The sequence below is a fragment of the Mixophyes fleayi genome, chromosome 9 (genome assembly GCF_038048845.1).
Source record: "Mixophyes fleayi isolate aMixFle1 chromosome 9, aMixFle1.hap1, whole genome shotgun sequence".
Lineage (NCBI taxonomy): Eukaryota > Metazoa > Chordata > Amphibia > Anura > Limnodynastidae > Mixophyes > Mixophyes fleayi.
Window position 1 is genome coordinate 33,289,264 of NC_134410.1, and position 12,349 is coordinate 33,301,612.

General features: G+C 41.0%; 1 protein-coding gene across 1 annotated transcript in view; it reads left to right on the plus strand.

Moving 5' to 3' along the window:
* The window catches only part of WDR44 (WD repeat domain 44), a 63,273-nt gene that overhangs the window by 41,269 nt on the left and 9,655 nt on the right, over nt 1-12,349 (plus strand). Inside the window, exons 5-12 of the mRNA XM_075187234.1 lie at nt 1,232-1,362; nt 1,577-1,678; nt 3,310-3,446; nt 7,889-7,972; nt 9,715-9,821; nt 10,505-10,656; nt 10,750-10,888; nt 11,948-12,012. Of these exons, the coding sequence (XP_075043335.1) occupies nt 1,232-1,362; nt 1,577-1,678; nt 3,310-3,446; nt 7,889-7,972; nt 9,715-9,821; nt 10,505-10,656; nt 10,750-10,888; nt 11,948-12,012 (917 nt within the window). The remainder of the gene's footprint in view (nt 1-1,231; nt 1,363-1,576; nt 1,679-3,309; nt 3,447-7,888; nt 7,973-9,714; nt 9,822-10,504; nt 10,657-10,749; nt 10,889-11,947; nt 12,013-12,349) is intronic.

A 12,349-nucleotide genomic window follows, 5' to 3' on the forward strand; every position in this document is an offset into this window, starting at 1 on the left:
AGGAAAGGGTTCATATATATTGCAGTGGGTGTGTATGGAGATTGAAATTTTAAAAGTGAAAACACCATTGTTTTTTTGGTTTTTTTTTTTTTTTAAAATCGTTGTCTGTGAATATTTCCATGATGGACTTGGGAAAAGCAAACTATGCCAGAGGGAGAGTTCTTGGCTCTGTTGCTTTCTCGGTGCTATCCCCAGAAAATTTTGCCTGGTTGCATTAAGAAGTAGCCGGGTGGGGGTAGTTGTAATACTTTGCAAAAATAAAGAAAAATGTTGGAGGTTATTGTCCACTCCTGCAAGGGCTAGTGGTCAGTGGTCTAACACACACTGCTGGTTATAGTGCTCACATACGTAATAGGAGAAACAATGGTTTATTCTACTATAATAGGACTTGTTGGGCATCAAAAGCCGGGTGGAGGACCAAGCAAATTGTTGCTGGGGAGGACACTGCTTTCTGTACATTATGATCTGACTGCAGTGTGCTTAGTTAATATACCCGTCCTGAGAGCATGATATGATGTTGACACCGATAACTTTTTTTTATTTTTATTTTTTTGTGGACTTGTGATTTTGCAGTTTAAATTTTTTTATTTTTTTTGTTAAACATCGTTAACAGTTACATTTTCTTTACAATGTAAAAATAAATCCTACAGCATTTATGTGATGTAAGCACATGAACCTGCAGGGAGAGGGTTTCTAGCACATTGTTCTTGTTCCATAGGGATCTTATACCCCCTCTCTCCCTCCGTTTTATCACCTGTGATGGCTGGGTCTTAGGACAGGTCTGTAGCCGGTTCCTGTGTCGGCCAATTGGGAGCTGCAGTGTGTCAACAACCAGAGGGAGACGCAGCTTGTCCACCACTCTTATGACCTATAGCTGTGTAGGCAGCCAGTTCCTTCTAATAATAAGCTTGGTTGGTGGCTGCCAACTATCAGTGGGTGATGAACCAAGATTTCCTGTCTGGGGCAATGATCCAGCTTGTGTGTATTCATGCACTAAATCAATGCTGTCTCTCTTTTGGCCTGCTACAAGAACTTACTATATACATCCATGATAGACTGAATACTAACGTGCTCTTTCAGAATACCAATAATGTTTTTGTTCAGTGTTTAAAATAAATAAATAACCCTAAGTAATCATTGTAACACAATTTCTGCTTTCGCTATGAAATGGTTATCCAGGATGTGTACATTTGCTAGTCTCACTATAAATATACTCTTCTTTGCCTTGCAGTTACAAAAGATGCCTTTCTCACTGGTGGACTGCTGTCTCCAAATCCCATGGCAGAGGGTATGAACAGAGACTCGCAGCCTTCCCTGGATCTAGCTAGCGCAACCAGTGGAGACAAAGTAGTGACTGCTCAGGTTAGTATAGTACATCTGTTGGATTCTATCACTTGTCCTACACAGGTGAGGTAACTGAGCTGTCATTGAACGATCTGAGCACTCTGGAAAGTAGTAAGTGCCCAAGGTAGATGTTTGTTATATCTATAAAAATATACTTGGCCCTATGCTTTCATAAAATGCTAGTTTAGTGCATTTAAAATTGTTCGTTTCTCACTGCCTAACTTCCTTCTAGGAAAATGGAAAGGCAGCAGATGGGCAGCTGTGCAGTTCCCCAGCAGAGGGCGCTGGCCCCCAGAGGCCCCGGTCTAACTCCGGAAGAGAGCTGACCGATGAGGTATTGTTCTCCCTGCATTCTACGTTGACTCTGTTCTTTCCTTTCTCCTCTTTATCGTATGTGCTCTAGAATGGACATTTTTATATTGGCGTAATATGTTTGCTCCACTTGCTGTAGTTTATTTCTTTCCTCATTTACACCATCTTTTACCACTTCTGTATCGTGGAATCCATCACGATCTGTGAACTACAACATCCTCACTAGAGCAGGGCCCACTGTTCATAAAGTTGTCTCTGTTTATATGACGGGAATGTCTCCAACATGCATGACATTCCCTGACGCTGAGACATAGTTCTGTTTGTCTAGCGATTCCAACACTTGAGGGTTGTTGCAAGCACAATTGGTTAAACAACATTCCACTCAAACTTGTAGTGTAACCTAAAGGTCACTGATTTTTATGGAGTTGTTTTTGAGAACTTCAGGATTGAAGCTGTCCATACATTCTAATCACTGCATATTAATTTGCTGTGTTCCCAGTTATTAATATAGACATGTGAATACATGCATTAAAAATTAAAAAAAAGTATTAACTTTATGTTTATGAATAGTTCTTTACATTTGTACATCATTAATGAATTATTATTCTGGCTTTGTTTATTGTCATAAGGTTTTTAGAAGTGCCACTCTTTTTATGCTGTTACAGAACACTAGTTCCTCACAGACAGCGATAGCATCACTGGCAAGCTACACAGTATTCACAGAACAATGCACGCTTACTATGTTGTCACACGGACTACCCATTTACTACAGTAAAAAAGCGCCAGGGCTTTACTGCCGCTTAAGGTCTTTCATCTATTTAGGTGCATTTAGCGATGTGAAGCCTATTCACTTTTTAACCTGTGCTTTTAATTTATTTTGTAAAGAAATTCTGAAGTGGTCAGGGCTAGAATTACACTGTAGCCAATCATTGCATTAGAAAATTCTCAGGGCTAGAGCAACCGGTGACCAATCGTTGAAATTCAGTTTTCCCAAGAGTTAGCCAACCGGGAAATCGGACCGTTCACAATGTAGTAGTTAAGAAACCCCTTCAGTAGAGGGCAACAAAATATACATGTTAAATGTGAGAGACAAGCAATTTGGCAATACTGCCAGAGGAACAAAATACCTTTTATCAGGAGAAAATACCGAACACCATAGAAAATTGTCCTGTAGAACCGTTAATATATTTAGCTATAATCAATGCTTCCCAGTGGTCATGGATGTAATGAGAACTCTCCCTCTTTGCATTTTTTTGCAATTGTAAAAGTAGTTTTGCTGTCTCAAATTGCAAGGTCCAACTATTGTGCTGGTCTGATCCTTGTCTGTCTACTAACTCTAGAATTGGGAGTAGCGACTAGTTGTGTCAGACTCTCATCTTAAAAGTGTTGTATAGGAAAGTATAGATGTACAGTGCTTGGTGGATGTCTTTAGTCCACTGTTTATGCTAGTGAAGGCTCTTTGCCAGGCACGTTCATGTGCTTTCATCGATTTCTTTCCTTGCAGGCAGCAATGGGTTCATAACAGTCACAGAAGGCATAGAAAACCTACCTAGCCTCTTATATGTTGTTATCCATGCAGACAGAACGGTGGTTCTAACCCCCAATGAGCGCCTGGCTCGCATTTAGATCATAAATCAGTGCTTGTCATTGCAGGAGATTTTGGCCAGCGTCATGATAAAAAACCTAGACACCGGAGAGGAGATCCCTCTGAGTTTGGCAGAGGAGAAGTTGCCGACTGGCATTAACCCACTGACCCTGCATATCATGAGGAGAACGAAGGAGTATGTCAGGTATGGATCACTAAATGGGACTAGAGATCATTTTCAGCCCACTCTATGCTGCTGTATATGTTTAGTAATATCCCTGTATTTATTGTCTGTTACCGTTCACTGTCTGCATGTCAAGATTGTTTTCTTGCATTAATGACTATATTTTGCATCCCCTTCCCCTCATTAGTTTTACAAAAAGAATTTTGCAATATCTCCAACTTTTCACATATTCTCGCAGACTGTAGTGCCGTTTTCTCAACCTCATGTTAGGAAACAAGAACGCATCATGGAGAACCAGAAATACAAATGCGGCTAAGTCCCTGTAATGGCTGAGTGATTATAAGAAATCAGGATTTGGGTGTCTTCTCTGTCTAGTGACATGGATCAGCCATTGATCCACATGGCTGTTTGTATTCATTTATGGCCAGTTGTTTGTGTGGGTTTATAAAAACGTTTCCCTGACATTGAGAGCAGGCGCTTGCATCGAATCCCAGTTTGTTTGATTTTGTCTTACATCCTGATCAGGAGGCTGGTCCTGATCAGTAGGCCAATAGGCTGGTCCTGATCAGTAGGCCAATAGGCTGGTCCTGATCAGTAGGCCAATAGGCTGGTCCTGATCAGTAGGCCAATAGGCTGGTCCTGATCAGTAGGCCAATAGGCTGGTCCTGATCAGTAGGCCAATAGGCTGGTCCTGATCAGTAGGCCAATAGGCTGGTCCTGATCAGTAGGCCAATAGGCTGGTCCTGATCAGTAGGCCAATAGGCTGGTCCTGATCAGTAGGCCAATAGGCTGGTCCTGATCAGTAGGCCAATAGGCGGGTCCTGATCAGTAGGCCAATAGGCGGGTCCTGATCAGTAGGCCAATAGGCGGGTCCTGATCAGTAGGCCAATAGGCGGGTCCTGATCAGTAGGCCAATAGGCGGGTCCTGATCAGTAGGCCAATAGGCGGGTCCTGATCAGTAGGCCAATAGGCTGGTCCTGATCAGTAGGCCAATAGGCGGATCCTGATCAGTAGGCGGGTCCTGATCAGGACCAGCCTATTGGCTCCTGATCAATATGCTAACTGGTGAAACACAATCAAAGACCTTTGTATTTATGTATAGTAAGATACTGTTACAAAACCAGACTTTATAGTGCAGGCCCCAGAGACTGTATTTGCTGACTCCAGACTTATGGTATTACGTAACTAAGGAAATATTTCAGAAGAACCCTCCCCCCCCCCCCTATTTTAGATGACATGTCTCCTGATTACAAGCTATATGCAGTTATATGGAAACAAAACCACAAAACACAGATTTTATGCAGTCTCAGATACAGTTTGAGGTCTCTCTTTCAGTACTAAAAGCATGTGGTTAGTAAGGGCTGCTTAATGGCTACTTATTTTCCAATCACCAGCAATCAGAGCTCTGGAAATCCATATAATCTGGTTGGCATTTTTTCAGCAATTATCTAAAACTTTAAAGTCCAATCATTATCCTACTTTTTAGTGAAGATGGAGCCATGCTGTCCATTCATAGAGATCACTGCATGCTAGCTGTATTCTGTGTTATTCCATATACACCGATCAGCCACAACATTACAACCACTGACAAGTGATGTGAATAACATTAATTATCTCATTACAATGACACCTGTCAAGGGGTGGGATATATTAGACAGCAAGTGAGCAGTCAGTTCTTGAAGTTGATGTGTTGGAAGCAGGAAAAATGGGCAAGCAAAAGGATCTGAGTGACAAGGGCCAAATTGTGATGGCTAGACGACAGGGTCAGAGCATCTCCAAAAATGGCAGGTCTTGTGGGGTGTTCCCGGTGTGGAGTGGTTAATACTTACCAAACTGTCTAAGGAAGGACAACCACTGAAGCAGCAACAGGGTCATGGACACCTAAGGCTCATTAATGTGTGTGGGTAGCGAAGGCTGGCCCATCTGTGGGATTTGAACAGAAGAACTATTGTAGCACAAATTGCTGAAAAAGTTAATGCTGGCTATGATAGAAAGATGCATAGTAGCTACAAACCTGTCAGACTGCCCATGCTGACCTCTGTCCACTGCCGAAAGCGCCTACAATAGGCATGTGTCAGCGCCAGATCTGGACCTTGGAGCAATGAAAGAAGGTGTCCTGGTCTGATGAATCACGTTTTCTTTTACATCGTGTGGACGGCCAGGTGCATGTGTATTGTGATGGCACCAGGATGCACTCTGGGAAGAAGCCGGCGGAGGCAGTGTGATGCTCTGGGCAATGTTCTGCTGGGAGACCTTGGGTCCTGGCATTCGTGTGGATGTTACTTTGACACGTTCCACCTACCTAAACATTGTTGCAGTCCAAGTACACCCCTCCATGGCAGCGGTAATCCCTGATGGCAGTGGCCTCTTTCAGCAGGATAATGCGCCCTGCAACACTGCAGAAATTGTTCTGGAATTTTTTGAGGAACATGACAAAGAGTTCAAGGTGCTGACTTGGCCTCCAAATTCCCCAGATCTCAATCCGATCGAGTATATGTGGTATGTGCTGGAAAAACAAGTCCGAGCCATGGAGGCCCCACCTCGCAACTTAAAGGACTTAAAGGATCTGCTGCTAACGTATTGGTGCCAGATACCACAGGTCACCTCAGAGGTCTTGTGTTGTCCATTCTTCGCTGGGTCAGAGCTGTTTTGGAGGTACGAGGGGGGCCGACAAATTATTAGGTGTGTGGTTTTTATGTTCTGGCTGTTGAGTGTATGTTACACTCTGAATTATCGTTCTTAAAAATGTATGGGATTCTAAAAATGTTACGTATGAATCTTACGTGGAACATTTGTGTCCGCACCAGCTGAAAAAGCGGTTTGTTTTGTGATTGTATATTTAGAGAATATGAGCATAAGTTGTTCTGTTGTGAGTGGAACTTGCCACATTAGTTAGTTGGGGAAAATTGAATGATTATCTTTGTGGGAAAAGTCAATCCCTGCAGTAGAATCATTTTGTGGCTTATTGATCTTGCTGCTGTTAACTTGATAATTTGTCATGATCTAGTAATGACAATTAAACAAGAATTTGTTTTATTTTTTTAGGTAACCTTATCCTTGTTTTACTAAGATATGAGCTATCAAAACATTTTTCTTGCTTGCCAAATAAAAAATGTTTTTGCATGATGTTTGCACGTAATATGAGATCAACATTTTAATGACATTATGAAGTTTGTCACTATTAGAGTTTAGAATTTAATTACCAGGTCATTGGCTTCCTTGCTGTGTCAGAGCTAAATATACAAGGATACAGCAAATAAAATTGGATTAATGTTGATATGATGAGTTTGTTTACTGGGATGAGTATGTTTATTCAGAAAGTCGTTATGTAATTTTCCATGCTCATTATATGTTAATTTTTTCCTATCATTACAGCCCTAATAAAATACACAATTAAGCAATAACAACATTAAAGAAGTTTCATAATTTATAAATAACTATACCTTTACTCCAAAGTAGGAGAGTAGTTGAACTGTTGCATTGTGCCCATCAATCATTAATTTTTCAGGTAATTTGTGATAAACCTTGTAGACGTTGTAATGGTCTAGAAGATGACTTCAATTTGTTGCAACACTGGCATATTTGTCAGCCTAGTGAAACGGTCCTAGTACAGGCATGGACAACGTGTGGCCCTCCAGGTGTTGTGCTATCGGCTGGATCTCGTAGTTTCACAACACCTGGAGGGTCACACGTTGGCCAGTCCTGGTCTAGCAGACGAGTTCTTGAAACTTCTGCTTGAAAAATACTAAATATTGAACTAAAGCTAAAATGAGAATAACAATATTTTTGTGAAGCAGCAATTCCATGTTTTTTTGGTGTTTTATTTTATACATCACTGTGACAGTCTATAAGAAGAATCTTGCTATTAATGATTGATTCTGCACAATTTCCCCGGTGTCATGCTACTACAATGACAACCACAGTCACATGGCACATGACGTAGTGAGCAGAGCATTTTTTTTTATACACTGGCTCTGACTGCACTGCAACCCCCCCCCCCCCTCTCTTCCCCCTCTGCCATCATATGACATGCCGTGTGTGTGTGTGTGTGTGTGTGTGTGTGTGTGTGTGTGACTGACAGCCATACTTAGTTGCCCTTCAACAAATCATTAGACAAGAAAAACAATGCATGCATGGAAGATACTTAACTTGCTATTTAAATAAAATAAAACCTTTGTGGGATTGCTGCTTTTAACTGAAGCATATCAGATCTGGACAAAGGAAAAAAGATTGTCCAGAGTATTCATAGAATGTAAACACATATTGTGAAAGTCAATGGGATCCAGAGCTGTTTGTCACATTGGGGGGGGGGGGGGGGGGGCTCAATTTTAAGTGGTCTTATAAAAACTTTTTTTTTTTTAGCAACTTTTGCTTATTGTGGAACAGAAGTTTGGAAGCTGCTTTTTTTTTATTTTTTCTCAGTAAGAAAAATATTTTCTTTTTTTTCTGCTTTTTCTTCCCAGTAATGATGCTGCACAGTCTGATGATGAAGAGAAGCTGCAGTCTCAACAAACGGATACAGACGGGGGAAAACTGAAGCAGAAAACGTAATCCCTTTACCATAGAGCTTTGCCTGTAAAATATTTGCTGAAAGTTATTCACTTTATTTTACTTTTTCTCTCTGCATGTGTATAGTAGGGTCAGTTCATACACATATAAGGTACATGTCAGGAGTGAAGGGGCTATGTCAGCTTATGTCTGCTCATGTGTGTCAGATCCTGTCTAGGGGCCTGATTTATTAAGGATCTTAACTTGAGAAACTTCTTATTTTAGTCTCCTGGACAAAACCATGTTACAATGCAAGGGGTGCAAATTATTATTCTGTTTTGCACATAAGTTAAATACTGACTGTTTTTTCATGCAGCATGTATTGTAACATGGTTTTGTCCAGGAGACTGAAATAAGAAGTTTCTTAAGTTAAGATCCTTAATGAATCAGGCCCCAGGTGATTTATTTTTACTCCAATGTCACATGTGTAGATGGCTATGTATCTTGGAATTAGACTTTGACTTGGGAGGTATTTTTTTGCATAGCTCATTTTAAATAGTAAATGGATAATTAAATCGATCCTCTGTTTCATACCAATATCTTTAAAAATGACCTAATTGAGTGGCCGGTGTTGCTTAGTGAAACAATCGTAACTTAATGTCCTTTGGATAAGCCAGTGTGTGGAGTAAGATTTGGGAGTATATTTACTAAACTGCAGGTTTGAAAAAGTGGAGATGTTGCCTATAGCAACCAATCAGCTTCTAGCTGTCATTTTGTAGAATGTACTAAATAAATGATAACTAGAATAATTGGTTGCTATGGGCAACATCTCCACTTTTGAAACCCACATTTTAGTAAATATACCCACTGGTCGTCTTGCAGGATTCATTACCAATTTGGATATGTGGGTGACCAGACTGGACGTATGTGACCATTCAATGCACCGGCCAAGCAGCTGGGTCACTTACAGACTTAGTGCAGTTGGCAGCTGATATTGGATTGAGTTTCTCCTGGTATTGTGCTAGTTATAGGCCCTCATACATATAAATTGTCTGACCATTTGCCAGTATTGCTGCTTTAAATTAGCGGATACTTCACACTGGTGGAAATGTTCATTCTTGGTTCTTTAAACTGCACCAGTTTGATCCCTCAACCAATATACTAGAAGACCAACAAACAAAATTACAAGTTGTGACCACAGTTTTACCCACAGGTCTGCTAAGCTCTTGAAACATTTAGATGTATATTTGTGAATGGCATCGGCTGTTTTTTGTTTTTTTTATGTACACTAACTTGTGGTTTGTTTAGTGGCTTTTCAATATGTATTCACCATTTTTGTGTTTAGCTTTCTGTTAACATAAAGTGAATCTGTATTGTAGAGCAGACATTGCTGAGCTGTTCTCTTGTTGCATTGTAATGTTTAATCAGAAGTGTCCAATCCTTTGTAAATGTAGTGTTTTTTGGCTTATGATTTACGCGAGCCCCCACGGTGCTCACCTAGTCCAGCGGTGATTTGGAGGGGTGCTGTCTATGGTCCATATGTATTCCTGCATCAAGCCACAGCTATTTGTATGACTTCACTCACTTCCTAATGTTTTTCAATGGAGCCATAACACTCTAACCTATTGGAACCACATTTTATTTTGGATTAGTAAGCTTCAGTAACTTAGAAACAAACAGGTCCGTCCTCAAGACTTCCTAGCGTTATACTGAATAAAATTATGCAGACTGATTTACATTTGTAGCTATGTTAGTGCAGTGACGTGAAAACTGTGTTCTTTTATTTTTCCTGAATTTCAAGGACGCAGCTGAAAAAATTCCTGGGTAAAAAGGTGAAGAGGGCTAAGCATCTGGCAGAAGAGTATGGTGAGCGAGCGGTGAATAAAGTGAAAAGTGTCAGAGATGAAGGTTAGTGCACCCAATCGATTTTCTGAAGTCCACAAATAGCTTGTGTTTAAGAAGCGTTGCTTGTCCAACATTCTATACTGCTTTTATAATATTGCATCACTTGCTGGAGACAGCCCATAAGATAAGTAAATACAGATGGTTAAAAAGCTTCCTGCTCTGCATTCACCAGGAGATTACTATAATGTATGCTCTCCTGGTACTCCCTTCAAACATCAAACAACCAAAATGCAACAAGCTGCTTCCGTGGTCTCTCCTCACCGTCTCTGGGAGTACAGTCACACCACTTACCCTATAATCCCATCACTGTTTTGGCAAGCACTGACTCCATCGCCTTCCAGTAACAGATGTTCGTTTGCCCATGAGTATGTATCCCAAACGAGACTTATAACATTGGTTATTGGACTACAAGTTTTATTAGAATGTTCAGATCAAAGCTTTGTATTTATGATGGTGTCATTGGAAAGGAGAGTGCACAGAGAGCCACAAGTAACAGGCAACACAGATTGCTCACAGCTGCATACAAAATGTTATGCCTTTCATATCCTGTCCAAGCATAGGAGAGTCTACATATGTGACTACTATTGGATACATTTTGTATTTTAGACTAAGTAACTCTCATTTATGATTTGATGTTGCATTAAGATGTATAGATTTGAGTGCTAATGTTCTACTTGGACCCTCAGTTTTTCACACTGACCCCGATGACCCATCGTCCAGTGATGATGAAGGGATGCCGTACACCAGGCCGGTGAAGTTCAAAGCTGCCCATGGCTTCAAGGGCCCCTACGACTTTGAGCAGATCAAAGTGGTGCAAGATCTGAGTGGAGAACATACGGTAATCTTTGCGTTTGCTGACTGAGAGCTGTTACTTTTGCACTGCTTCTTTACAATTCTATATTCTAGAATTCGTCTCTCTATTTCCTGCTAGGGCGCTGTCTGGACAATGAAGTTTTCTCACTGTGGACGGTTATTGGCATCCGCCGGGCAGGATAATGTTGTGAGGATATGGGTTCTCAAAAATGCTTTTGACTACTTCAATAACATGAGGATCAAGTACAACACAGAAGGTAATGGTCCATTGCTACTTGATCAGTCTTAAAATATACATTTGGTAATATAGGATCTGTAGCCCCTGCATTAAAGTGTACTCATCGCCTACACACAGAGGAAACGGGCCCCCATGTAGTGTAGCCTATGAACCTCCCTCAGTCTTCTCATTGCGTTAGTGAAGCTGTCTCTCTCAAGCATCACTTGCTGACCAGAGAAACCTATCCTGTCCTGAGGAGTCAAGGAGAAGCAAACAGACTGTCTGAAGGTAGTGGTTGCGATTTGGCACAAGCCTGCGCCATGCTCTAAAACCCCAGTGGCTAGAGCGTTGACTTAGAGTTTCTGTGGAAATAGCATGACCCGGGCGTCTGTCCTTTCATATGCACACAGCATATAAAGAACTCTCTTTGATTATAGTTTTCTTTATTTGTGCATTATTAAGTTATTTTGCACACACAAAGGCAGTTCAGGAAGTTGAACTCAGTTGCTCAATGACCAGATGTTGCCTATAGCAACCAATCAGATTCTAGCTGTCATTTTGTGGAATGTACTAAATAAATGATGACTAGAATCTGGTTGCTATAGGCAACATCTCCACTTTTTTTAAACCCGCCGTTTAGTAAATATACCCACAGGTCTTTGTCCAGTTTAGGACAAATTGCTCATATATGGTGCTTTGGCAAACAGGACAAATAGCAAGACCATGAGGATTTTTTTTATTGCGTTTGTCCAGTAACTGCTTTTACAAGCAGATTGTGGTCCACGTGTACATTAGATGATGGTTTATAGACTGTGCTGTAGAAGAATGGCAGAACAAGGTTTTTGTTTATATTGTTCCACCATATTATGCAGCACTTTACAAAATAATATTTGGTCTTTCACATCAGTCCCTGCCCCATTGCAGCTTACAGCTTAAATTCTCTACAACACCAACACACAGTAGTGTCCATTTTATCAGCAGCCAATTTGTTTACGCCACAAAGATAATGTCCTGGTCAGAACAGAACCCATGACCCCAGTGCCTATTCAGTTGCAGGATTTGCTCTCATTTGTGCTTATTTTTTTATTTATTTTTACAGGGAGAGTTTCCCCCTCGCCATCTCAGGAAAGTCTTAATTCTTCCAAATCGGATACAGATGGCGCGGTAAGTGTCTCCAGCTCTGTACCTGTGCCGTTATCCACCATGACAGCTGGCAGAAATGCAGGAGCAATGGGTGCTTATTGGACAGTAATTGATGGAGCTTATTGGGTGGCTGCAGTTATGGGGAGGATTATTAAGGAAATCTTATATGTGGGTGTGATTGCTAAAATGCACACAGCTTTTTATTTTATAGAGTACAGAAAACTCTGCCCCCAGAGACATCCACGGACTTGCTACACAAGGCCGAAACTCCTGGGAACTAAAGCTTGGCGCATTATAAATTTGCTAGGGATATAAGCATTCAAGCCAGGAATAGGGGCTATAATGTTATTGGGAGGAG